The 25,386-nt window shown below is 50.4% G+C and overlaps 2 protein-coding genes across 3 annotated transcripts; both read left to right on the top strand.

Annotated features, from left to right (window-relative positions):
• The first annotated feature begins 770 nt into the window (after window positions 1-770).
• Window positions 771-10,720, top strand: YWHAB (tyrosine 3-monooxygenase/tryptophan 5-monooxygenase activation protein beta). 2 transcript variants are annotated; one of them, XM_086474508.1, is made up of 7 exons: window positions 771-883; window positions 1,322-1,706; window positions 4,220-4,520; window positions 5,531-5,654; window positions 6,725-6,888; window positions 8,251-8,346; window positions 8,832-10,720. In XM_086474508.1, exons 3-7 carry the CDS (start codon window positions 4,227-4,229, stop codon window positions 8,886-8,888), a joined length of 735 nt encoding a protein of 244 aa, XP_086330634.1. In that variant the 5' UTR covers window positions 771-883; window positions 1,322-1,706; window positions 4,220-4,226; the 3' UTR covers window positions 8,889-10,720. The 2 variants fall into 2 exon arrangements, with proteins under 2 accessions (XP_086330634.1, XP_009952349.1); XM_009954047.2 differs by lacking the exon at window positions 771-883 and having other exon boundaries at window positions 1,148-1,706.
• Window positions 10,721-14,394: 3,674 nt separating this feature from the next.
• Window positions 14,395-24,580, top strand: PABPC1L (poly(A) binding protein cytoplasmic 1 like). Its single transcript, XM_086474626.1, has 14 exons — window positions 14,395-14,587; window positions 15,413-15,606; window positions 16,121-16,236; window positions 17,025-17,164; window positions 17,281-17,375; window positions 17,666-17,803; window positions 18,350-18,445; window positions 19,350-19,616; window positions 20,166-20,256; window positions 20,550-20,678; window positions 22,011-22,150; window positions 22,522-22,615; window positions 23,524-23,654; window positions 24,497-24,580. Exons 1-14 carry the CDS (start codon window positions 14,395-14,397, stop codon window positions 24,578-24,580), a joined length of 1,908 nt encoding a protein of 635 aa, XP_086330752.1.
• The last annotated feature ends 806 nt before the right edge of the window (window positions 24,581-25,386 follow it).

Below are 25,386 nucleotides of genomic sequence, written 5' to 3'. Positions count from 1 at the left end.
TTCCGCAGAAGTTAACCGGGCAGTTACAAACTCCTGTGTTTTACAGGTTCTGACCTCCACCTTCGATGCTTCGTCATATGTTTCAGAGTCTTGTCTGCACAGGCGTAAAGCTTTTCTGGGGGCGGGAGGGAAGCGCTTGTAACTTTTAGTACCTGTGTACATGCTGGTCTGCGTTTGCGAGAGAGACAAGAACTCCAGGCTGTATGGGAGAGAGAGGAAAAAATAATAATAAAACCCTACATTTTGATGTATGGGAATTAGGGTGATTCCAATTCCTGACAACTGGTACTGGTGGCTGTGACTGCTGGCTAGTGGTTGGCATTCCCTGTTGTAAAGAGTGTCCAGCCACTTCTTCTTGGAGGCCTTTGACAGATTCTTAAGATGACAGTGTCTTAAGAATTGGAAATGTGTTGATGCGTCTAATATGAGACTCTTCTGCTTAGAAGGGGCAGCTGTCAGGACTCCTCCATGGCTGTGTTCTGCACGTCTCTGCTCCTTTTTCCATCTTCCCTCTTTCCCCCTTGCCGACACGGCATGGCTTCCTTAGTCCTAGAATAGATCGTTCCTGTCGGCCTCCTGTTCATCACCTCTGTGTGTTTTGCTCCTAGCTGCAGGTAACCTTTGTTAGATGGCTTCTGTTTGTGGCCTAGGAGCATTTTTAGCTGTAGGCTTTGCTTGTTGCAGACTGTGGCACAGTGATCCATTGTTAGAGCGTGGCTTTCATCCCCTCGATGGGAGGGACCAGTTATAACTGATAGTTGCTTCTTTGCCTTTTCAAACATCACTCCTTTCCTTGTATCTTTTTTCCTTCTGGCAAACACTTCCCTCTTTTGGAGCTCAAGCCAGCATAGCTCTGCAAAGCTCTCTCCAAGCTTCTAACAAGGTAAGCAACAGAGAACCACATAAAGATTTTAAGTGTTCCTTTATGCAGCACCCTGTGAACAAAATAGTGGTAGGCCTGCTGTCGATTGCAGATATTTTGGTGTGGGCAATGATTTTCTTACTGCATTTTAGTTCTGTTAAATCCATGTTATTGAACAGTACTTTGTGTTTCATAGCAAACCTGCTAACAGCACAGCTATTAAGATTAATTAAACAACTCGAGCCCCTGCATACTGAATTTTTATGTCAAAACTAAGCCATTGAAGTTCTGAGGAACTCCATCTTCAGTAACCAGTTTGAGTTACATTTAAGATGTGCATAAATTATTTACATTACTGCATAAAGTTGTTTGATGAGAAACAACATTCTAATGCTTTGTGCTGGTGTTTCTCCTGTATAGTTGATATGTTAAACTGGTTTCTGGATCTCTTTTATCCAGGTCTTTATGCCCTTGCAGTTCCCTGTGTGATTTTCTTCATGTGTCCTTATATGAACCCATTGACTGCCATGAACTGCCTTGCATCTAAAGATAAATATGTCAGTGAGCTTGATGAAACAGACTCGGCACCATTTCTAAACTAAACTCTATATTGTTTGTAAACGGAATTCTGCATGGATGACTTGTCTACAAATTAGACCACTGTGGCAAAGTGCAGATCAAAGATAAAACTGACCTTTCAATGGCAAAATGTAAACTCTGCTGGAGCTGGTTGCCTCTGGCCTTCCACAAGCAGGCTTTTTCTACGTAATAATCACATTCCATGTGAAGAAGAGGAGAAGATAAGACGGTTGTGATAGAAATGCTTCTGGAAGCTGTGCAGACTGTGAGGAAACTAGAACTGCTCTGAAACTGTTTTGTTTAAATGTCCTGTTATTTACAGTTAACTCATGTAACATAAAGAGCATTCTTCAGGTGTGCTTTGTTCATGGGCAGATTTTAGTGAGCGGATAGAGGAACGCCACTCACAAATTACTTCCTGCATTAAGCACTTAGTCTGAAGTTAATGCTGAGCTAGGGGAATGGTTTACGAGGTTTGATAGACACAACAGTGAAAAGTGGGGTGGGTTCCCTCAGTGGTAAACTGATGATTTCAGCGGCTTTGTTATGTATCAGAACTAAGATACCCTTCAGAGTAGAGTGAAAAAATTCACATCACAGACTCCGTTTATCCCTTTCTGTCCTGAGGAGCTATCCGTTTGCTAAGACAGCAGAAGCCAACGGCAATGTAGCATATCCCCATAGTAAAAGCCTCTTGAGGAAGACAGAGCCAAATTAATCATGCCTTACAAGAGCTTGTGGCACTGCTAGCCACAGTCAGTCTGTCTTGTGGAGGGCTTCGATCTCAAGGCTGTGTGTCACCTTTTAATAGGTGCTGGAATCCACTAGTTTAAATGCTGTTTTTGAAACAGAACTGAATTACAGCCCACCTTTACTTACAGTCTGCAAGAGGGCTCTTTCCAGGAGGCTGGTTTTAGCATTATATATCCTTACTTGAGTGCCTGATGCATTAGGCTAGATCTGCAAAGGATCAAACGCAAGCAGGGGTGAGTGGGACTTGCAAGTATATAGCAGGTAGGACATTTGGTTGCTGGGTCTATTTCAGGAGCTTTGATGTGAAATAGCAATGACATTTAGGGAGAATTTTTTCGCTGAAGTGGAATATCTTCAGCTGGAGGGATTGAATACACTCATCCCAAAACAATTTTGTAGTCAGGACTCCATCCTTGGCAGTAGGAAACTCTGAAACTGCTCATCCGCATGATGGGAATTTGGGTCTGCATCTCGGTCCTGGTCTCAGATTTATTGTAGGGGCCTGGTTTCCCTGTATAGCAGTGTGGTAGGTGACACTTGGATTAAAATACAAGCTGAGCAGTGTGTGCGAGGTGTTCAGCGTCAGGAGCCTGTCAGTCTGGGATCTTCAAAGGAGAGCACCAGGGAGAAGGCCACAGCAATCACTTTCATCCTGTTGGTTCTTTCTAATAGGGCTGTAGATGCTTGTCTAATGAAGAGAAGCCCGTGAAAGACAATTGTAAACTTAGTGTTCTTGTTTGCTTTTTATTGTTCTTTTAGAAGTTGTTTTTAGGCTATTAGGTCTCAGCCTTAAAACTTCTCATCTGGACAGTGAGAGTCCTGATTGGGATTTAGGGAGTAGGAGAGGCACATTATTGCTCAGTACTGACAAGAATAGCAGTTGTGGGTCTGTCCAAAAGTGAACCTATGCACCTGGAGAGATTTTACAGGTGAATTTGGGGCATCTGGGAGTTTGTGAGGTATTGAGGTCCACTTACTTCGAAAAAGGCAAAGAAACTTGTTTAAGTTCTCCTGTGAACCTGGCCCTAGGTGGTTGAGTATAAGGCTGGTAGCCCAATGGCTGAGTTAACTGTACGTTAGCGTTGTCTGGTAAGCAGCTCAAGCTGCCTCACTGGCACGTTCCTTACTAACTTCATTTTTCAATGCTTAAGCTCGTCAGGGGCCTTGTGGTCACGTGATGTGTTTTTCTTGGCTTCAGCTGCTAAACTGCATTATCAGAAATGATAAACAAGTTGTTTCCATGTAAGCAATTAGTTTTGCAGTAGTGACCAGCACACGGGCCACGTCCCATTCGATGAATATCAATGTTATTTAAAAGGTTTTGAAAACCTGAGATTGCAGCCATCCTGACTGTGTAGAGTTGTCCGTTCTACGTATGTTCATGCATGTGTTTAAAAAAAAAAAAACCCAAAAACACAAAGCAAAACACAATTTTCTGGCAGAACAGTATAAATGTACTTTTTGTTGTTGCCAACAGCTACAGCTTTACTGGGTATAATTTATTTAAACCCACAGAAACATCTCCTGTAGTGTGCAAAAATCTTTGGTGTCAGGAGGAGCTGTCCAGTGCTTCAATGCTCCTAAGTAGTTGTTGTGTAATAGTGGGGGGGAAAGCGAGCAAGCAAGCAAACAAACAGAAAAGACCCAAAACCAACTACAACTGGTGGTTTCTCAGTTAAAATATGCAACGGCTCCCAGGCTGAGCTGTGGCCAGTATAAGGAAGGAGAGAGATTTACATAGGGAACGTATTGGTGTGCTGTACTTAATGCCAATATGAATTTTGCTGCATTTTGAAGAATAATACTTGCATATCTTCAGGATAATTTCTATATACACATAAAAATTATACACACTTGGCAAAAGGTCAAATAAACTTTGAAAAAGAAACCCTTCCCGTTACTTTAAGTTGATAGATTTCCCACGTATTTGTGACTGTGAGTTCTGCTTCACCCTTCAGCATTCATGTCCACAGTGCAGACAATCAAGAGACATTTTTCTCTATTTTTATTCCCCACTAATTACAGGAGAGCCATGGATAAAAGTGAGTTGGTACAGAAAGCCAAACTGGCTGAACAGGCTGAGCGTTACGATGACATGGCTGCTGCTATGAAGGCTGTCACTGAGCAAGGACATGAACTGTCCAACGAAGAAAGGAATCTACTCTCAGTTGCCTACAAGAATGTGGTCGGTGCCCGTCGCTCGTCCTGGCGTGTAATTTCCAGCATTGAACAGAAAACAGAGAGGAATGAGAAGAAACAGCAGATGGGAAGAGAATATCGTGAGAAAATTGAGGCTGAATTGCAGGATATCTGCAATGATGTTCTGGTAATAATCCAACAGCAAAAATAACAGTAGTTAGTACTGCAACATTCTTCAGAGAGGCTTAAGGAATCTTACTAGTGCTGTAGACGCTGCAGCACCTTAGCAGGGGAGTGATTTTGCATAGCTGCCTACTTGAGTCCAATTCTAGCTCGTAATTCATCTAGTTTGTTCCTTAGGGAATTTCTTATAAAAGAGTCTTTATTTTTTTTAATAGAAAAAAAAACCAAACAAGGCAACGTTGAAGACTCCTAGCTGCTGGCTAGGGGTCACCAGGAAAACAAATTTAGATTTGGGGCACTGGCATGAGTCCTGCTAAAAAGCCTACCATGTAGATTCTTTGTTCATGAGTGAGGTCCTGAGGCTCGTTTAGTACCTTTTTGGGATCGAGAAGGTGTGTACTTCTTGCCCCAAACTGGTTTTTGCTATTTCTTTCATGTTAGATGAGGGGGATTCTTTTTGGTGCTGTTCAGTTTGCTCAGGAGCAGTCAGGAGCAGCTGCCGTCAGTACTGTCAGTCTTCGCATCTCTTGCCAAATGCGCGTGTGCTGACTGTGCCACTATTCGGCTTTTCAGCTGGAGTTGCAGATAGAATCAGTTTGTTGTGAATAATTTCACTACTTTGTGTAGAATTCAAGTTTGTGGCAGCAAAAGTGACCAGAGCCGTGCTAATGTCAAGCTGCTGTTTTTCATTAGCTTGGCTGTGGACATGGGTTTGCATCATTGTGCGTCAAGGAGAATCTTTGCAGTCTTGAGCCCTGATAGCCGTTAGGTTCTGCAGGAGTGAATTGTGGATAGTCTCAATATAGCAAGTTTCCTGCTTTCCAGGGATTAGGTTAAAAATAGTTTCTCTTTTTGTCTGAGTTTAGACAACAGTAGGCGAAGTGATTAACGCGTGAGTATACGTAAGTCGTTGTTAATGTTTTAACAGTTCATGCTTACCATTGTAACGGAGGCTCTGTTTCAGACATTATTTTTATGACCTGGGGGAAAAAAAAGTGATGTTTCCTTTCTCAGGAACTCCTGGATAAATACCTTATTGTCAATGCCACACAGCCAGAAAGCAAGGTCTTCTATTTGAAAATGAAAGGCGATTACTACAGATACCTCTCAGAGGTGGCATCTGGGGACAATAAGCAAAGTAAGTAGAGATGAAATATCTCATTCTACGAGGGGCTGAGCAGAATAAAGAATGAAAGTTACTCATGTTCTTTTCCCCCTAACGTGAAGTAGTATGTATTTCCTTTCGCTGCTGCTCTTGGTATTGAAGATGGGTGCAGTGCAAGTCACTTCTAGAGAAAGACTTCACTGAAATTAATAGAAGTGATTGACAGATGTTGATCAAACCAGTCAAATTCTGCTTGCAGCCCCCAACCTCAGTGACTGATTTTCAAGCATATTTGGCAATGTAAAAATCCTTTTCCTGGAGAATGTTTTTTCTCATGGAAAATGCTTTGTCCATGTCATCTCTTGTTTAATGAATGAATTTAACTCTCGAATCTTCACTGTTTGCAAGCTTTCTGCATGCAAGTATGGGGTATCTGGTTACTGGGTCCTAAGCCAATTAATCCTGAAATGTTGAAGGAGTGCTGAACTGTGCTTGAATTCCTGGTGAGTGTCTGATGTAGTCAGGAGTGTCTGATGTAGTCCACGTCTTGCAAACTTAGTTTGACACCATTCTGGAACTTACTGTTATGGATTAGCCAGGAAGGGACTGTCATCTTTCCTCTGAAACCCCAAACTGAAGTATAAAGTTCATGATCTAGCTGCTAGATGTTTCCTTCAGTTTAAATAGGTAGTTTAGACACCCCTTCTTCCCCATATGGTTTTGTCTGGATTTACTATTCAGAACTACTGCTTCTTCAGGGAGGCTGGAAGGGAACGTTTAATCATAGTACGGTTCAGCTTAGGTGGAGCTGGTGTCCATTCAGATTGGTTGGAACTTATTTTGAATAGATTTCATTTTAAGTCTATTAAAAATGTTGAACTTCTGTATCTCAAAGCTTTATCTGAATGAATATTTCTGCCATAATAGTTCAGCCAGTGGTAGGCTTTTATGACTAAACATTGACACATTGAAAGCAGTGTCTGTGCATATGTAATGGTATGAATTCCTGGTGGCACAATAGTCTAGACCAAGAATATAATCACTTCCCCCGTGAAGTACAGTAATGTACTGTGCATTAATATGATTGTAATTACTTCTTGCAGCAACAGTAGCAAACTCTCAGCAAGCTTACCAGGAGGCATTTGAAATTAGCAAGAAAGAGATGCAGCCAACACACCCCATTCGACTTGGTTTGGCTCTAAATTTCTCTGTCTTCTACTATGAGATACTAAATTCTCCTGAAAAAGCCTGTAATCTGGCAAAGACGGTAAGCAGACTCTTCATATTACCCATTTCTGTAGAGGCTAAGGAGATAATTACATGGTTGCAGTAGCACTTGGTAGATGATTATACTTTTTCATATCAAATTCCTTAAAAATGCTGTCATCTTTAAACTGTTGTCATTGTAGTATATTTTCAGGTAAGTTAGCTAGACGAGCTTAGCTTTAAGGAAAGCTATTTGCTAGTGCGGTTGATCCAGTGAGAGGGGAGACAAAGTGCCTCTTCTTATGTCCCTGTAATTCTCTTAGAATGCACTTGTGGCAAATTTGAAAACACTTGGATTAATTTAGCACTTCTAAAGTGAAATATTTATTTAAATTTGAACATTTTGGCAAATACATGAAATGTCATCTTTGTGACTGTGGTCGTAGCCCTGAATGTCCTTGCCTATCTCTGTGCATGTGTGCCTGCCTCTCTCTCTCTCCCCCCCTCTCTCTCCAGAGGCCAAAAAGAGCTTGTGTGGTGGGTTGTGCCAAACAAATAGCTTGTCATTTTTGTCTTAGCCTTCTCCCTAAAATAGGATTAGAGTGTTCTAAACAGAGCATTTTGTGTCTGTATTGTTTGACATTAACTTGAATAATATGGCATTAGGTGAATCTTATGTTCTCAATATGCAATTCAATAATAGTTGGTAACAAGAAGTGATGTTTTGCTGCGTAAAATGTGTAAACAGCTGCTGTTGTTCCTGCTTTTTGGTTCATATGCTTACATCTGTTTGAAACCTGAATGAAGAAATAGCTCTTATTCATGGCTCTCGGCTCTCAGTCTTGCAGCGTGGGCTTTCATGTGTAACAGACTGATGGGAAGAAGGGCTTTATTCATCTCTAGTGGAACATACCTGATTTCCTGTGCTGTTTGGAAAAGAAATCCAAGACCTTCCACCCCACTGTCAAAAACCCCTTGTCTTCCATTTTCTTGCCTGCTTACTCATGTACAACGTGAACTTAATGGTACCTGTGACTTCTACTGCCAATTTAAACCAGAGAGAGCTTCATTTTTAATGAAAGTATTGCTTTTAATTGTTGTTCTTAAACCCGACTTCAAGCTGTGTGAATCATCCTTCAGTATGACAGAGTGCGCTTGCCTCTTCAGTACTTGGCATCGGCATGGTGGTAAAGTTGTTCTGGACTTTAATCTGGACCCCCCTGATGACTTTTGCTTTCCCACTGGTTGTCGAGTGATCTGGTGCTCACTTTGGTTTATGTTTCTTCTCTTGGTGGAAAAGAAAAATACTGGAAGTTTTTATCGCAGAATTTGAATAGTAATATGGGAAATTTGCAAGCTGTGTGTAAGCAGAAGTGAATTCAGGGAGCTGAGTGTGCAAGTGCTTTGTCTTACATGTTTTTAGGCATTCGATGAAGCGATAGCAGAGCTGGACACGCTGAATGAGGAGTCTTACAAAGACAGCACTCTGATCATGCAGCTGCTTAGGGACAACCTCACTGTGAGTACCATGGGGCAGACCGCTGCCGCCGGCGCTGATACGCCTTTGGGCTGCTGGACTCCGCTAGGAGTCGGCATCGGAAGGCTGGGGTAGTTCTGTGCCATTCAAAGCCTTTTCTGAGGCATTAACCACACGTCTTAACCGCACTGCTTGTTGTAACCAGACCAGTCAGACTTGCTCCTTTAAACCAGACATCACTTGTTAGCCACTGTAACTAACTCAGATATTTTTTTCTTTGTACCACAAAGTGCGGTTTGTCTGTTCTCAGCAGCCAGCTTTATGTTGAGCTTGCAAACTTATGCTGGCTTTTTAGTTGTTCTTCTTGACTCATTTGCTAGTTCATTATTCTTTAGCTTTACTGTTAAGTTCAGTTCTGTATTGCTCTTAGCTGAGAAAATTGCACAGCTACTGCTAATGATGCCTTCCCTTTCCTGGCAGTTGTGATGAACTGTTCAGTATGAACACGTGTTTGTGTTTTCTTACAGCTATGGACGTCGGAAAACCAGGGAGATGAAGGGGACGCTGGGGAGGGAGAGAACTAATGGCTGTCACGCTTCACTCTATGTTCAATGTCACCCTGTATCCTACACATATATCCCTTTGTGCGACAAGCAAAAAGAATAGTACATCGACTTTCACAACCTCAACGTAGCAAAAACTGTCTGTGGGGTAAAAACGGTTGGTTGGTGTTTTGTGTACTTAAAGCGGAGGTCGGTTATTCGAATGGCATTCCGAACTTTCCTATTACCAACACTTACAGTTATGATTACCGTGTTTATATTTTTAACTCAACACTGTGATTATGGGTTTTGTGATTGCAATTGACTTTGCAAAACTCTTACTGGTAGAAAAGTAGATATCAATTCTGTAACTCTGGCAAGCTTAATTTGGCACCAAAATAGTCGAAGTACAATTCTGTTGTAAAGTTGTACAGAAAGTTATAGAGATTCTATTGTGACACTGGGGCATGGAAGGAAAACGATCCGATGTATGGCATTCCAGTTAGCGACACTGCTATGGGTTAGTTTAACAGGCACACTCTGTAGACATTTGTAACCAAGTCTGAGGCACCGCTTTCAGTCAAAAGCTCACTTTGTCAATCCTGTCTTTCTGGGGATGGGGTTTGTTTTGGGGAGGAGGGTAACGGGGGAGTTAGCAGCTTGATTTCCAAACTCTTTACACTGGCAGATAACTGGGATTTGACTTCTAAAAGTGCTTTCATGCTCATACGACATGCATGACTAGGCCCCTTCCCACAGCAATAAGTTACCTAATTATCACCTTAGATATTCTTCAGTAGTGAGAATTCTTGGTTCACTACCATGGACTTGCAATAGGAGAAGATTCAATTTTTTGAATGGCCTTATTAGTTTGGATGATACCATGAAGTGATCTGCCACTTTTGCATTACTTTGCTGTTAGGTGAATCGAAATCTCCATGGTATTCCCGTTTTGAATTTATCCTGAGAACTTTAGTCCATTGAGCCATCTTTAAGTTTACTTTATAGAAATTTTTCTCCCGTTGGACTCTGTTCATCCTTGACCCTCTCACCTGTTTAAACTCCATTAAAGCAATTTTGGACTCCCACATACGTGTATCCTTTCTTTGATTATGGGTGATGTCAGGATGGTGGGTGAGACCTGAGCCTGCTCGAGGACAGGTTTCTTCCCTGGATGTTTGAGAGCTGCCAGTGCTGTTGCAGTCTTCAGCTCTTGGCTGCCATTTTTTGGTCGTATCACGATCTGGCTCAAATATTCAGGATTTCCCATCTGTTGTACTGGAATGCAGACCTACACATTTGTAACGCTTGTAACTCGTAATATTTGAGCTCCAAACGTCCTCACCTAGTTATGTTTCAAACATGTCCCATTAAACAAAACCTAATAAGAGTTGCGTGAATAATGCAGTGGAAAAGATTAGGAATAGTCACCTATCAGTCTCGCGGTATCATCCCCCTACCTTCACATTCCACTTAGGTATAGGATCCATCTGTTTGTCTGTCCATCTGTCTGCTGAACAGAATTTCATGCACTGATTTTAAAACTCCCCTCTACTAGCTGAACAAATTGTGCAGTTAATACTTGGCGCTTGATAAATGCAGTAGTGAATGTGGAACCGAGCCTGTCTGTATATCTGGTAGCTCTTTTCGCTTTGTTTTTACTGACCAGTATTCTGCCTAAAGTTTGCTTCTGTGACGGTTATATTGCCTAGCACACACGTGGTTGTGAGAATAGTATAGCAAAAAGAAATACCTGGTTATTGATGTACTAGATTTGTGTATGTCTTTTAAACAGTTCTAGTTTCACCTTACACAAAATAATCAGGAAAGTGTAAAAGAATTCAAAAGTGAATAATAAAAAAAATTTTATCAGTTGTTTGTGTCTGTTATCTTTGCCATACCAGTGGCAAAAAACCTGCGGTAGTAAAATCACCACTTTTATTAAATGCATGGCTCTTGGATTGTGTGAGTTGATTCATGGTTTCCAAATACTTACTCATTCGTTTGCAGAGACTTCCCCACCCGCCCTCCCAGATGTGTAGTGGAAAACACTGATTCTCTCATTTTTGTTGAGGTCCTACTTACAAGATACTGGCATTGCAGGACTTGAGAGATGCAACTATAAATGTGTATAACTTGCCGTGAGTCATTGCGTATTGTATGGTTGAGCACGCCACACATGAGAAAAGTCTGTTGGTTACGTGTAAAGGTTTTTCCTCGGGGAGCCCTTTAAAACGCACGTTCTGGATGCGGGGGTAGCTCTTCAGCTGGCCCTCTGTCAGCCCCCCCTTCGCACACCCAGCTGCACGAGTGAGCTACCGCCTGCCTACACGCCCGGTAACCCCGCTCTTTTCCCGTGGTGGTGTGCAAGAGCACTGCGGGCAGTGCAAGTGCACCTTTCAGGGCCAGTCAAGGGCTCTTGTGGAAATAGGAGTGCTTGAAGAGATGGATGGCAACAGCCAGGCACTGGAGGTTGGTTGGGGCCGGAGCAAGTGTCCTCCTGCTCTCGGAGCCTCTCCTACTCCTGCAGGGAGGATCCAGAAGTGTGCCTGTCGCTCAGCTTCTTTTGATGGACCACTGCAAAGGCGTTGGGCCAAAATCTAGCTGCTGACCATGCACTGATCTGTCCTGGGCCATGGCATTAAACGACGGTCACTCTATATCTGTAATTATCACTACTTTTGTCATTTTCCTCAGCTGTTACAGACATACCTGCTCTTAAATGCTTTTACAGTGTGCTCTTAACTCCCAATTTGACACATGCTGATGACATTGTCAGCTCCAAGAAGAAAAAATCATGGGTCCTGCTAGCTGCTCCTGTTCATAGAGCACTTGTCCTGCCTTGGTTCTTTCAGATGACATCTCCCACCCTTGCTGTCTTGGGGGAAATGAAGAGCCTAGGAGACTGGTCTGCAGCAGTGATGAACTGAGGGAATACCTTATTTTTTCAAGTAATTCCTATTGTTTTGGGAAAGGGCACTCCAGCTGGCCCAGCCACAGCGAGTCTGAGTGTGCTCTACATGTTTAACAGATCTAATTGGTGCTGCTGCGCCTTCTTGTTCTGGCACTGATGCTTGGTTGACCTCTGGGGGAGGCGGTTCGGTGTGGAAAACCACCAGAAGGCTTTTGGGAGGGTAAGGTTTCTCCTGGTCTGCACTGCCGCTGGCCCTTCTGAGAGTATGGGATGGGGTGGAGCTGAGCAACCGCGCTTGATTAGTTTTGTTGTGGGACTGTGGTGTGGTGTGGTGTGTGCTCTGCCTGGAGCAGGCTGGTGTCTCTCCTGAGCAGCGTTCAACGACTCCATGGCAGCAGCGGCATCACCTTTTTTTCATGAAATCCAGCAGACCTGTTCAGCTGAAGTCACCATGAGGCGCTTGTCCTGCTGCACTCGCTGCCCTGCTTAAAAGTGCGGCAGCGTGGCTGTGAGGGACGATGCTGGATGAAGCCTGGAGGTGCTGGTGACCCGGGCCCAGCCCAGCCCTGCGAACGCCGCCGTGCTGGGGAAGGTGCTGGTGGCACCCCCTGCCCCCTGCCCGGCGTTCCGGCTGCACCGCGCGTTGTTGAACCACAGCTCACCCCTCACACACCTCCCAGTATGCCCAGTACACCCGGGACGGAGGTGACCTGACAGCGCTCGTCTGTCACCCAGACAAAAGGTGGTGGCAGAGAGCAGGCTGGGCGCTGAGGGAGCCTGCTGGGGGGTCTGGGAGCGCCCAGCGATAAGGGGCTTGCACCGAGCCGTGCCTCTTAACGGCTCCTGCCTGGAAGTCAGGGAATCACCGACCAGGACTTGCGGGTCATTTCCCCAGGGCGGGTGGCCGGGACGGGCAGCGCCGGCGGGGGCTGCCAGCGCGGGAGAGCAGAGCGCAGCGCCGCCGCCCGCCCGCCCGCCTCTTCGGAAACACACGAGAGGCGCCGGCGGCTGCGAAAACGGGGGGTCGCGGCCGGGGGCTCCCGCGGGGCCACCGCGGCCCTGCCCGCGGAGGGGAGGGGGCTGCCCGCCCCGCACGGCGCGGCGCGGCGCGGCTCGGGGCGGGGCCGGGCCGGGCCGCAGCTGGCGGAGGGAGGGGAGGGCCCGGCCCGCCCCCGCCGCAGCCGCCGGCGCCGCCGCGGGAAAAGGCGGGGGGTGCCGGCCGCCGCCGCCGGAGCGGTGCTGCGCTGCGCTGCGCTGCCAGCCGAGCCCGCCGGAGCGCTCGGTGTGAGTGCGGGGCCGGGGTCGGGGTCCCGCCGCCCAGCCCCGGGCCGGCGCGGGCGGTTTCTCTCGGGGCTGGAGGAGAAGGAGGTGGGGGGGTGTCGTGCCGGTCCCGGAGCGGGGGTGGCCGGTGGTGCCCGCCGGCGGAGCGGGGTCGGGCAGGGCGAGCAGCTCGCTGCCCCGCCGACTGTGCGGGCTCAGCCCCTTGGCTTTTGCTGGGCGCGGGGGCTCCTGCCGCGGGGGGCTCGGCGGCGGCGGGGCTGGACCGCATCTCTGCCGGCTCCCCTCCTCGTCGGGGTCTCGGCTTGCTCCCCCCCGCTCTGGCTTCCTCCTCGCCCTTCTGAGCCCCCTTCCCTCGCCCCTTGCCCCGCCGGCGGCGGGGGGACGCCGGGGCTGCCGGCGTTCGCTGTCAGCAGCGCTGGGGAGGCCGTGGGGGGCGCGTCCGACCGTGTGCGGAGCGGGGCTGTCCACCCCCTGCCCTCGGTGGTGACTTGCCTTTGAGGGGTTGCTTAGTGCACCTCCGCGTGTGCATTTATTTGGGGTATCCATCGGGTACGGTAACAAGTGTTTCGGCCCTTTTGAGCTCTGGGGTAAGAGCCCCAAAGATGGACTCATAAGCTTTTAGAGCAGGAGCTGCGTTTCTGTTTTCTCTTGGGGGTCTCAAGCAGTGACTGTCATCTTCGCACACAACTTTATACCCAGCTAAAACCAGTGAGACACAGAGCATCAATTTTCCTGCTTTGGGGGCCTCGTCAGCACACTTAGAAATTGGTAAGGGCTGGCTAAAAACCTGTGTTTGCCTTGTTAGAGATGGAGACAGTTGCTGGGAGCACTGGCTGCAGCGGTGTGGGCTGCAGGGCTGCTCATGGGGAGCTGCTCCCCTGGCAGGGCAGCACTGGGCACCAAAGCAACTCCACGCTCCTCAGGCTTGCTCTGGCTGAGCAGCCGGCTCGAGGGAGCTATGAAGGAGGAATTAAAATGGAAGCCTTTGGTGGAGAAGGGCTGTTTACCTTCTGAGGAATTAAGCTCCATTTTCTTTCTCTTGGGTTTTGAGTGTTGAAAGGAACAAATCAGTGTGTGTCATGTGTTGTGTCCCTCTGGGTGCATGAGGGCTGTGATGTGCTGATCGTCCCACCTCAGCTTTTGCACCAACATTGAAACGTCTCTGAAAAATTTGGGAACTGCAGCATCCTTGTGGCATTCCTGGTCCTACCACTGCTGGTGGGAAGGCACAGCTTTGCACTGCTGTGATGGGGCCGGTCACCATGTGGGTCTGGGCTTGCTGCATGCGATCTGAAACCTGTGCCCTGCAGCCTCGGGTCTGTCTTCCTCTGCAGCTGAGCTTTGTGGTTGACCATGAACGCTAGTGGCCCTGGCTATCCGTTAGCCTCTCTCTACGTGGGAGACCTCCACCCAGATGTGACCGAAGCCATGCTCTACGAGAAGTTCTCGCCTGCTGGGCCCATCATGTCCATCCGAGTCTGTCGGGATGTTGCCACGTGCCGATCGCTGGGTTATGCCTACGTAAACTTCCAGCAGCCTGCAGATGGTATACTGCCAGGAACGCTGCCCCGAGGAGCTGCCTCGCAACGGGGGCTTGGGGTGTGCAAGAGGTGGAAGGGCAGGCAGCAGAAGAGGGGGGAGCAGTTGTCTGAATGGATGCATCAGCTGTTGGGGCTTGGGCAATATTCTGCCGGGGTTGAGTTTTGGTAGTAACTAACCCTAATCTGCTCTCAGATGGTGGCCCGTCCCACTCCCATCTCTTCTTAGGGACTGTGAGAGGATGCGGCAGCTGGGCTTTGAGGGTGGGGGGGGGGGGGAAGGAAGGTGACTTGCAAGAGTCACCTCCCTCTATGAACTGATGGAGAAGGGCATCCAAACCCTTTCTGCCCTTCCCTGGGGTAGCTGGCTGCCTGCTGTCTGATGGTGTGAAGCGAGGCCCCTCTCCTGGCAGGCATCGCAGTGATACAGTGCTGTAACCAAAAGGTGTTTCATGCTGGAGCAAGGCAGTGGTGATGGGAAGGTGCTGGGTTAGTTGCCCTGGAGACCACAATCTTTACTGGGTAAATGAGTTGGGCATCTGCCAAACTGGAGCTTGCAGTGAAATGGATGATCCCATGGGAGTCGGACATGCTTAGGAGAGGGGGAGTGTGGAAACTTAAAAAGCAAAGAGTGGTGTGGCTGGAGGGGAGGAGAGGAGAGCAGCCCCTGCCTGGCCCTTGCTGCCCTGGGAGGCAGAGCTGCCTCATTTAGGTTAATGAGCCCCTGGCCAACAGTATCCCTCATTCCTGTGCGCGTCTTGGCTGCTGTAGCATGTGGAGGGGATCTGTCTCTGTCACCCTTCTCTCTCCCCCTGTATTTGCTTCTTTGCCAGCTGAGCGAGCCCTGGACACCATGAATTTTGAAGTGATCAAAGGCCGTCCCATCCGCATCATGTGGTCCCAGCGGGACCCCGGGCTCAGGAAGTCGGGGATTGGAAACCTCTTCATCAAGAACCTGGACGACTCCATTGATAACAAAGCCCTGTACGACACGTTCTCTGCCTTCGGAAACATCCTGTCATGCAAGGTACCCATGACCATGGGCCCTGCAGGAAAGGGCTTGCTGCAGAGCTGCCCCGTGTTCTTGGCAGCGTGCTCCAGCCAGCTGAAATTCACTTTCTGGTTTTGCTTCCCATGAAGTTTCCACTAAATTCCCAGCTGCTTTGAAGCCAAAAAGCCCTGCTGTGTTTCCCTTGGGAATGGGGGCTTTGCCCACTGCCCTGTTTCTTCCCAGTCCCTGCAAGGAAACATTGTGTGTTGTCCTGTCTGAGCTACATGTGTTGATGGCACTTGGGTCTTGGTGAGCCACAAGATCCTGGCTGTCATGTAAAGCACTGGGGATCTGACCCTGGGCTCGCCTGGCTCTCTGACCTGCTGCCAACACCCTGACACAGCTCAGCTGCAGCAGGAGTAGGATGGCGGGGCGGGGAATGCCCCTGGAAAATGAGGGTGGGTTTTCCTGTGACTTACTCATGTGCAAATGGAGAAAACCAGTGTCTGTCTGTCTTTCCCCCCCGCCCCTCCTCGCTCTCTGTTTGTAGGTGGTTTGTGATGAAAACGGATCCCGTGGCTATGGCTTTGTTCACTTTGAGACTCACGAGGCGGCGACTCGGGCCATCGAGACCATGAATGGGATGTTGCTCAACGACCGGAAGGTGTAAGTGCTGGAGAGGAGAGCATCTCCTCAGCTCGGCGCTTGGCTCTGCTCCTCCCAGCCTTGGTGCACGCTCTGGAGCAAACGCCTGCCCTGCTCCAGCTGCCACCTCCTGCTGCTCTCTGTTTTCTCCCCTCTTCCCTTCCCGTCCGGGCTGGGCACGGCAGCTCTGCTGCTCTCCGGGGCAGGGAGTCACTTGCGGTTGATGCTGGTGGAAGTGTGATAGTGGTTTGGAGCTGTTCCTGACGGAGGGGAAGGAGCCCAACCCCAGGGTGTGTTTTATTGCTGAGGTGGTGTAAGGAGTGCCCACAAAGCAGGGCTGGTCCTCGATCGCGGCTGTCAGCATCAGATAATCTGGGCAGGAAGAGGTTTTGTTGTTCTTCAGCTCTCTGCTTACATGGCATCGCCTTTTTCTCTACATCCCTGTCTCCGCAGAGGCAAGCGGCTGCCTGAAGGGCTTGGGGATACCTTGGAGGATAAGAGCTGGCACTTGGTGGCATCCTTTGGGGTCTTTTGGGTCTCCTGGGATGACACCCTCAGTGTGGGGCTGTGCCCTGTGTTACCACTCTCCCTGTTTCAGTAGTGCTAAGTGGGGTCTGGGTAGGGGAACACCAGAGTTGGGACATGCTGAAGCTGCTGGATGTGAAACACACGGTGGGTTTACGGGTGGGCAAAGCACAGCCTGAGGTGACGGGATCTCTCTTGGTCTGTACAGAGACAGATGTGCCTGTGTCCATCTTCCCTCTGCCGGGCACATGGAGGGTTTCAGTCCCTTTCTTTGCTTCCTGCAGGTTTGTTGGCCACTTCAAGTCCCGCAAAGAGCGTGAGACAGAGCTTGGGGCTAGGGCGGTGGAGTTCACCAATGTCTACATCAAGAACTTTGGGGATGACATGGATGATGACAGACTGCGAGAAATATTCTCCAAGTTTGGTGAGTACAGCTGTTGGAGCAAAATCATGGTGGCTCCTGAGCACGGTACTGTGTGCCGACAGCACCCCTTTGGTGGGCACCCTTCTTCAGACAGACACTTCCCTTTCCTCTTGCAGGAAAGACACTAAGTGTCAAAGTCATGATGGACAACACTGGCCACTCGAAGGGCTTTGGGTTTGTCAACTTCGAGAAGCATGAAGAAGCCCAGAAGGCAAGAGGCTCCTTACTGCCCATCTGCTGTCTCGGCCCCAAGCTTGTCCCCTGCTGATGTTCCCACCTCTCCTCAGCAGGGGAAACCTCACTGGCTTCGTGCTTGCCTGGGTGCTGGCGCTGGCAGGGGTGCCTGGGTGGGCAGGACCTGGGGAAGGGGAGCAGAACTGCTTCCCTGCCCTTGCTGGGGAGGTCTCTGCTCATGGTGGGCTGGACTGGGGTGGTGGTTGAAGGGTAGAGCTGTGGCCATTGGCTTCCTGCTGTGCTCGGAGCCCTTCCCTCCACTGGCAGGCGGTGGCCGACATGAACGGGAAGGAGATCAACGGGCGGATGGTGTACGTCGGCCGAGCCCAGAGGCGGCTGGAGCGCCAGAGCGAGCTGAAGCAGAAGTTTGAGCAGATCAAGCGGGAGCGAGTGAGCAGGTACCAGGTAAGAGGAGACTGACATGCTCCGTCCTGCAGGTCTGCACCAGGGACATGCTCCAGGCATCCAGGGACATCTCAGCTTGGGGACAATGCGGGGCTCTCCGGACCAGATCAGTGTGCTGGGCTCCTTCTGCAATTAAAAAAAGACAGGCACAAGGGTCCAGTCACTGCCTGGTAATGTCCTGGGAAGAAGTATAAGGAAAGAGGAGAGAGACCTAAATCCAGGATGATGTTGGCAGGTGACAAACAGGTCTGCTCTTTTCCAGAAATTAAAACATTAGTCTGGAAATGAGACGGCTTCCTGAGGTCTCGGAGCAGCTTCGTAGCGATGGCCTGGGTGCCCTCTTCACTCAGGTTGTCGCCTACAAGTGGAGCACGTGTGCAGTCCTGGCTCCTCTCCACATCACTGGTCCTGTGGCACCTCTGGAGAGGATGTGTTTGTGGGATGTCCCACCCTCCATCTGAGCTGCTGGTGAAATGCATCCAGCTTGAAAAGCTGCTGTAAACTGGGAGCCTGGAGGCCAAGCTGCTTTTTTTCCCCTCTTTACAGGGGGTCAACCTGTACGTAAAGAACCTGGATGATGGAATAGACGACGAGAGGCTGAGGAAGGAGTTCTCTCCCTATGGCACCATCACCAGTGCCAAGGTGAGGGACCAGAGCTGTTGGTGGGGCTCCTGGGGTTGGTCAGCTGGTGTGCTCAGCCCTGGGAAATGGATCGGAATTATTGTCCTGTTGAGTTACAGTTCCCTGCCGATAGCTTGTATCTCAAGCCAAGCATGAAGGACATGCCACTTGTACCCCACGTTGTCCTGAGGAGCTTATTGATTCAGCAAATGTTTTGTAGCTTTGCTGAGTTACCCCAGCCCTGGTGAGATGCAAGGGATGGGACCTTAAAGCCACGTCATTCTGAATATTGCACAGCTGCTCTGTGGTTCAGGAGCAATGTGACACTGAAACAAATGGAAATGACCCACAAGCCACCTCGCTCTGTGGAGAACAGGGTGACAGGCTGGTGTTTTGCCTTTTGGAAAACTGTAGAAGTGTCAGTCTTACCACCAAGACTGGTGTCCACCTTCTCTTGAAGGCTGTGTGCATGGGTGCAGAAGGATGGCCTGGCTTTAAGGTCAGCTACCTGTAACATGCCAGCTGCTGGGGATAGATGCTGCCTGGCCCTTGAGCAGGGCACAATGTCCCACTGATCCCCAGCCCTTGCTGGATCCTGCGGCATTAAGCACTGGAGCGTTGCTGGCCCATGGGGCTGGGGCACAGACCCCCTGGAAGATCACAGGCTGCAGATCTTGGGCTGGCCCAGACTCTGCCATCTTCATTTCCCAAATCTACTGGTTTTGCCTGAGCAAATCCTCCCCTTCCCTGGAGAATCCTCTCCACAAAGCCCCGCGGGTGCAGCCCCATCCATCCCACTCTGGATGTGGGGGCTGCAATGGGGTGCTCATGGCTGGGGGGTCCCATGTACCCCCCTGCCATGCTGTGCTTTGCGGGTGCTGCAGTGATCTGTGGACTTAGCTGTCTTGTTCTAATCCAACTTTAGGTGATGACAGAGGGTGGCCACAGCAAAGGGTTTGGGTTTGTATGTTTTTCCTACCCAGAAGAGGCTACCAAGGCCGTGACGGAGATGAACGGGCGGATCGTCAGCACTAAGCCTCTGTATGTCGCGCTCGCTCAAAAGAAAGAGGATCGGAAAGCAATCCTCACCAACCAGTACATGCAGAGATTAGCCACCATGAGGGCCCTGCCTGGCCCTCTCCTGGGCTCCTTGCAGCCCCCCCCAGGGTACTTCCTACCCCCTGTTCCCCAGGTGAGTCCCTGTTCCTGAATGGCAGCCTTGCACAGGGGCCCAAATTTGCCCCAGGCTGGAGGAGGGGGTGGCTGTCAGGCTGAGGAGTGTATCTTAGGTTGTGCAGACCCGGGCACGTGCTGGAGTGGGATTAGTGGGATTGGTGGAATCCAGCGCTGGGCTTCCCTGTAAGCTGTAGGGCTTGCCAAAACGCTGGTGGGGTATGGGTGTTCTGGGCAATGGGCTGGGGATTTCATAGCTACTGACTGCTCCTCAGAGCAGGAACCAAGGAGAAGTTTGGTGGGAGGGCGTGAGCATGGCAAACGAGTCTGCTGATGAAACGAGGGGAGGGAGAGGGGTTATAGAGGTACAAAAGATCGTGGGGAGGAGATAAGTAGAGTTAAGAGGATATGCAGGCAGCAGGCCTAGAGGTTGATCTTTAGAGTGCTCTGGCACACTGCAGAACGTGGTTTTGGCTTGTCTGTCTGTGTGCAGCAGCCACTGAGATGCTCTGGGTTAGATCTGGCTGAGCTCCCAAGTCACCTTAGATGATGTGTTCTCCTTTCCTAGCCACAAACCAGAGTTACCTTCTACAGCCCCAGCCCAGTTGTCTCTGTCCGTCCTGCCACTCGCTGGAGTGTGCAGCCCTCCCGGCCTCCCCGTGAGTCAGTCTGTCTCTCCCCGGGGGCTCTCGGCAGAAGCTGGGTTCAATTAGGGACTGCAGGTCTCTCAAAGCAGCACAAAGCATGTAGCCACGGGGGGCTGTTGCCTGGAGAAGCGCGTGGGGGTTTGGCGCAGGGGTCATGGTGATGGGCACCAGGGGATGAGATGTTGGGGTTGACCACAGAGGTGAGGTGCTTCTGAGCTTTCCCCAACTGCAGTCACTCCCCCACCACATCTCCTTCCATGCCTTTGCTACTGAGAAGCTTTATTAATCTTGCTCCATCTCTACAGCGGCGTATCCTGGAGCTACGCCTGTCCTGAGGGCTGCCGCACCACCCCGGCGCCTGCTGTCCAACATCAGCACCATGAAACAAGCCTCCACCCAGGTGCCCCGTGTGCCCTCCCAGGCCCAGAGAGTGGGTGAGTGGGGGAAGGACCCGGCTCAGGCATCGCAGTAGTGGCTGTGTGTTGGCAAGGGTGCTTGCTGTGAGCTTGGGTCTGCCTCTGAAGATGAATCAGTTTGTGGGACTGCTCGTGGAGGAGTCTGGATGGTGCCTTCAGTTGTGATGGGACTGGAGCAGTGTCTGTAGTAAATAAGTGTGTCACTTTTGGGGAAGGTTGTGGGCTTTCAGGTCTCTGGTATGCAGATTGGTCTTGTTGGCTGCTGCTCCTTGAATACATTCATTAAAGATGATGATGATGCAGCCACGGCACCCTAGGCTTAGTGCTCAGACCGAGGTGGAGGTTGGGAAAGGGCCTCTTGGGCAGAAGCAGGGGTTCTTGCAGGCTCTGGCTGAACAGCTGCCAAGGCCAAGCCTCCGCTAAAACACACTCATGTTAGAGATGTTTGAAGCTGTGGCCTGAGAACCAGAGCTTGCTGGCATCCCTAGTGCTTGGCTGTGCTGGGCTGTCCCTGTGTCCTGCAGTGTCCCCTCCACCTTGCCAGCAGGACTTGGCTGTGCTGCTGCAGGGCTGGCGGGGTGATGATGGAGCTGCTGTCCTGCATGTGGTGCCCAGAGCACTCCTCGCCCCGAGAGTGCTTCTGTCACACCACCGCTCTGCCTTTCGTGTGAGTGATGAAGAGGAGGATGCTCACTGGGGCTCGCAGCTTAGCCCCCTCTGAGGCTCCTCTGTGGACAGGCTTTGAGGAGAGGCTTATGTAGCACAAGGTGGAAGCTGCCTACCTGGTGAATGGGTGAAGGTCTTGGGTCCACCAAAACATAGGACCATCTGATGAGACAGCATCTGCCTACAACACTCCCAGCTTCATGCCATTTAGCCCAAGGTTATCTTTGGCTTTGAGTGTCTTATTGCAGAAGCGAGCAGGAGCACCAGGAAGGCTGCCTTTGGCTTGTCCCTTCTCCTTTTGTCCTTGTCCCCTCATTTCCCTGCCATTGCCTCCCTACAGGAGGGGACCCAAGGTGAGCCAGGGACACTTGCTCTTGCAACCCACCCTCCTTGGTTCTGTCCCCATCCTCTGGCTGCTGATGCAGGTGGGCATTTCTGGAGGAGAGACAACGAGGCGTAGGTGCCTTTGCCAGCTCTCCTGCCCTCTGCACAAAATCAGACCACCCCAGCCGTGCGGGCAGGAAGCCAGCGCCCTGCTTGTCCTGGGAAGCTGCCTTTGACCTGGGAGCTGCTCTGAGCCTGTGGGGGGATTTTTCAGGCCCTCTGGTTGAGCATGCTGCCCTTCTGGCTTCAAACTCCCTGGTGCAGTTATGTGTTTAACAGATATTCTCCTCCCCGTTGCAGCCAACATCGGGACACAGACAGTCGGCACCCGGGTGCCCTCCTCGCCCACCCTGCCACGGGGCACGCCGCAGTACAAGTACTCCTCGGGCGTCAGGAACATCCAGCCGATGGGGCACATGCCACCCATGGTGGCCCCGCAGGTAACCGCTCTGCAGGCTCGTGGCTTCGGCACAGCCACCGCGACGTACGTCAGTCTTGGTCCTGCTCTGGGTTAATGAGGCTGCTGACCCCAGGAAGCCCCATGGCTCTGCTTATGACTGGTGCTATGGGGACCTTTCCCAGGGGCTGCTGGGGTAACTGGGGCTGTGCATCCAGAAGCCATGCAGCTGTCACGCCTGGCTCTGGCCTTTCTGGAAGCTGGCGTTTGGATACATCAGGCAATGCCAGAGTCTGCATCAGCATCTCAGAAGGGTGAAATGTCCCCCTGTGTTCAGGGACCAGTGTTCCTGCAGGCCAGGTAACCTGCACATTGCTTCCAACCTTTGATTGCTGCTCTTTGGTTTTTCCACAGGTGGGAGAACCTGCTGTGCACGTCCAGGGGCAGGAGCCGCTGACAGCATCCATGCTTGCAGCAGCCCCTCCTCAGGTGCAGAAGCAAATGATAGGTGGGTGTCATGGCTGCTCTGCCAGAGTAGGTCCAGTTGTGGGGCTGTGCATGCACGCGAGGGCAGGTGGACTTGCGTGCACCAGGGAGAAACTTAGCTGCTAGGAGAAGCTGTAAGCCTTTGTGGGAAAGCTCTGATATTATGCTGCTTTAAAAAAAAAAAAAAAAATTAAAAAAAGTCAGGTTGTGTTGGAAGGGTATGAAAGCAGCAAAACCACGCCCTGTCTGTATTAGTTGTCTGGCAGCGAGACAGCGTCTGGTGAAGCTCTGCAGGCGAGGCAGAGCTCCATCCTGCCCGGGCTGCACCAGGGCATTTGTGACTCCCTTGAACTCCGAGCCATCCTGCATTGCCACTCTTGAGCACTGAGGAACAGTTTGGTGGCCGTATGGGTTAGGGTCAGCTCTGCCATCACAGTCCTTGGGCTTCGGCTGCTGTCTGGCATCCTGCCGGTGGAGTGGCCAGTGCCCGTGGCGTGGGAAGGGATCGCTTGCCCTGCCCCAAGGAGGCTGCCCTCCTCCACCTGCAATGGCACAGCAGGTCACAGGCCAGTTCTTCCCTCCCTGGGAGGAAACTCTTCCTGCTGAAGCAGGGCCCTTCACGTGCGCGCTGGTGAGCCAGCATGGGCAGCGCTTGGCGTGGACAGCGCTTGCCGTTCCACTGCCCTGCTCCCATGGCAGGTGCCTGCTGCTGTCTGGCCTCACCCAGCAGCTTCCCTGCCTGCAAACACCTTTGCTGTCACATGCTGGAGTAGGCTTGCTTGTAAGCAGTGATTTTTCCACCACCGTCGCTATCCTTGTATCCCTTTTCAGTTGAAAGGACATAGCTGGGAGGGCAGGAGGGCTTGCACTGGGTTTGGAAATGCTGGAGGTCTCGCATAATGGTGATGTCCTTTCCGGTGTTTGGAGCAGGTGAGCGCCTCTACCCTCTGATCCATGCGATGCATCCCTCCCTGGCTGGCAAGATCACTGGGATGCTGCTGGAGATAGACAACTCGGAGCTGCTGCTGCTCCTGGAGTCCCCCGACTCCCTGGCCTCCAAGGTAGGAGGCACTTTGTGCCCAAACAAATCGCGTCCCAAAGGGTTAAGTACCTGCTGCTGCAAGGAAAGGTGATCATGGCCCAGAAAGTGGGCCAAGGACCTTGATAGCCATGGGAAGAGCAAGCAGCTGCACTTTTTTTTTTTGGTGAAAAATGAGCAGAAAGGGCCCCAGGCTGATGGCACTGCACCCTGTGCCCGAAGACCTGCCTGCCTTCATGAAAGGAGAAGCTCAGAGCAGCTCCCTGAAAGCACAGGCCAAGCTCTAAGGGTGATTTGGCTGGAGAGTGAGGGGACAAAGAAGGGTGGATGTTGCTCCCCAGAAGGAGACAGGGAGATGCTCTTTCCTGAGAGTAGAGACCAGATAAGCGGTGTCTCTGCAGCACTTCTTCAGTTTCCTCCTTAATCCTGGTGAACATTTAGCTTTGGTTCCCATCAAAACAGTTGCAGTGAATTTACTGCATCTCTCTGTTGCTCCTTGGAGACAGGATTCACTTTCACCCTTTCATTGATTTTTTTTTTCTGAAGGAGACTGGGCTCTGCTAGGTGGTGTCAGGCAGCTTCACCTACGGAGAAGTTTGGTTTCCCTGGCAAGTTCTGACTTCTATAGAAAAGGAGAGATGCCCCAGCATTTCTCTAGGGAAGAGACAGAAGAGGTGTTTGGGCTGATCAGTCTCCTGCAGAAGCAGCAGACTTGGATTTTATAATTATTTAAGTCCTTTACCTCTTGGAAGTGGGTCTGTGCGGAGGCCAGGTCGGGACCTGGAATATTGCTGTTCTTGTGCAGCACACTCCTATGTTGGAGCAGCTCAACTTCTCCCCCCACCTTGTGCTCTCTGTTGTAAGATTGAGGAAGCGGTCGCTGTTCTCCAAGAGCACCAGGCCACCGAGGCGTCGCACAAGAGCAGCCCGGCGGCATTCCTGCAGTGACTCCGGGTAGGTGCGAGGAGCTGTTGCAGGCGGCGGCGTGCGCATGGTGTGCTCAGGGTCTCTGGTTTCTGACTCTGAGTCTGGCAATGGGGTCTCTTGTCCAGACCAGGCAAGGCTTGACGAGTAATGTAAGTATCTTTGACTGTAATATTCAGTTTCTTAAACTGCATCCTCCATCTTCCAGACTTAATCATCCTGCAGAGACCTGGTTCTGTGTGGGGTTTTTTTCTATGTTGATGGGGGCAACGACTGTGCAACCAGAAAGGAAGACAGGAAAGGACTTTGCTTTCTGTAGATCTAGTGGGGATCAGCCCAGTCTTTCCTGGGACTTCCCAGTGGTTTTTGCAAACCCTGTCAGTAGATACCCTATAAAATGTTAGTGGTCCTGTGGGGGCTTGATCAGGAGAGCTGGCCCTGCTGCTGAGGCTGGGACAGACACGTTAACTCTCACGTACCCCTTCGAAGGCAGTATTTTCTTGACTTGTGATCTCCTGGAAACTGCGTGTTAATCCAAGTTCAGGTGAATTTCACACTGGATGAAATTCTTCCCCTAGCAGCTGAGAATTGCATATGTGGGTTCTCTGTTTCTTGTAGACTTCAGGACTGAGAGCAAGCCCTGAGAACATTGCCTTTGAAGAACAGGAGCAGCAACCTCACTATGCTTTTGGAATCGTGCCTGTACAGCAACCCTGGCTTGTCTTCAATGCCCCATCCTATTTTTTGTGTGTATTGTAAACCTTGCAGAATTGCTTCCTCCTGCACCTGTAAAAAAAATTCCCATGTTAATTCTCTTCTCACCACTGAAA

This window comes from Leptosomus discolor, chromosome 17, assembly GCF_034619465.1.
Source record: "Leptosomus discolor isolate bLepDis1 chromosome 17, bLepDis1.hap2, whole genome shotgun sequence".
In the NCBI taxonomy this organism is placed as follows: domain Eukaryota; kingdom Metazoa; phylum Chordata; class Aves; order Leptosomiformes; family Leptosomidae; genus Leptosomus; species Leptosomus discolor.
The sequence above is the reverse complement of the archived record's forward strand: the minus strand, read 5'-3'. Positions and strand labels throughout refer to the sequence as shown.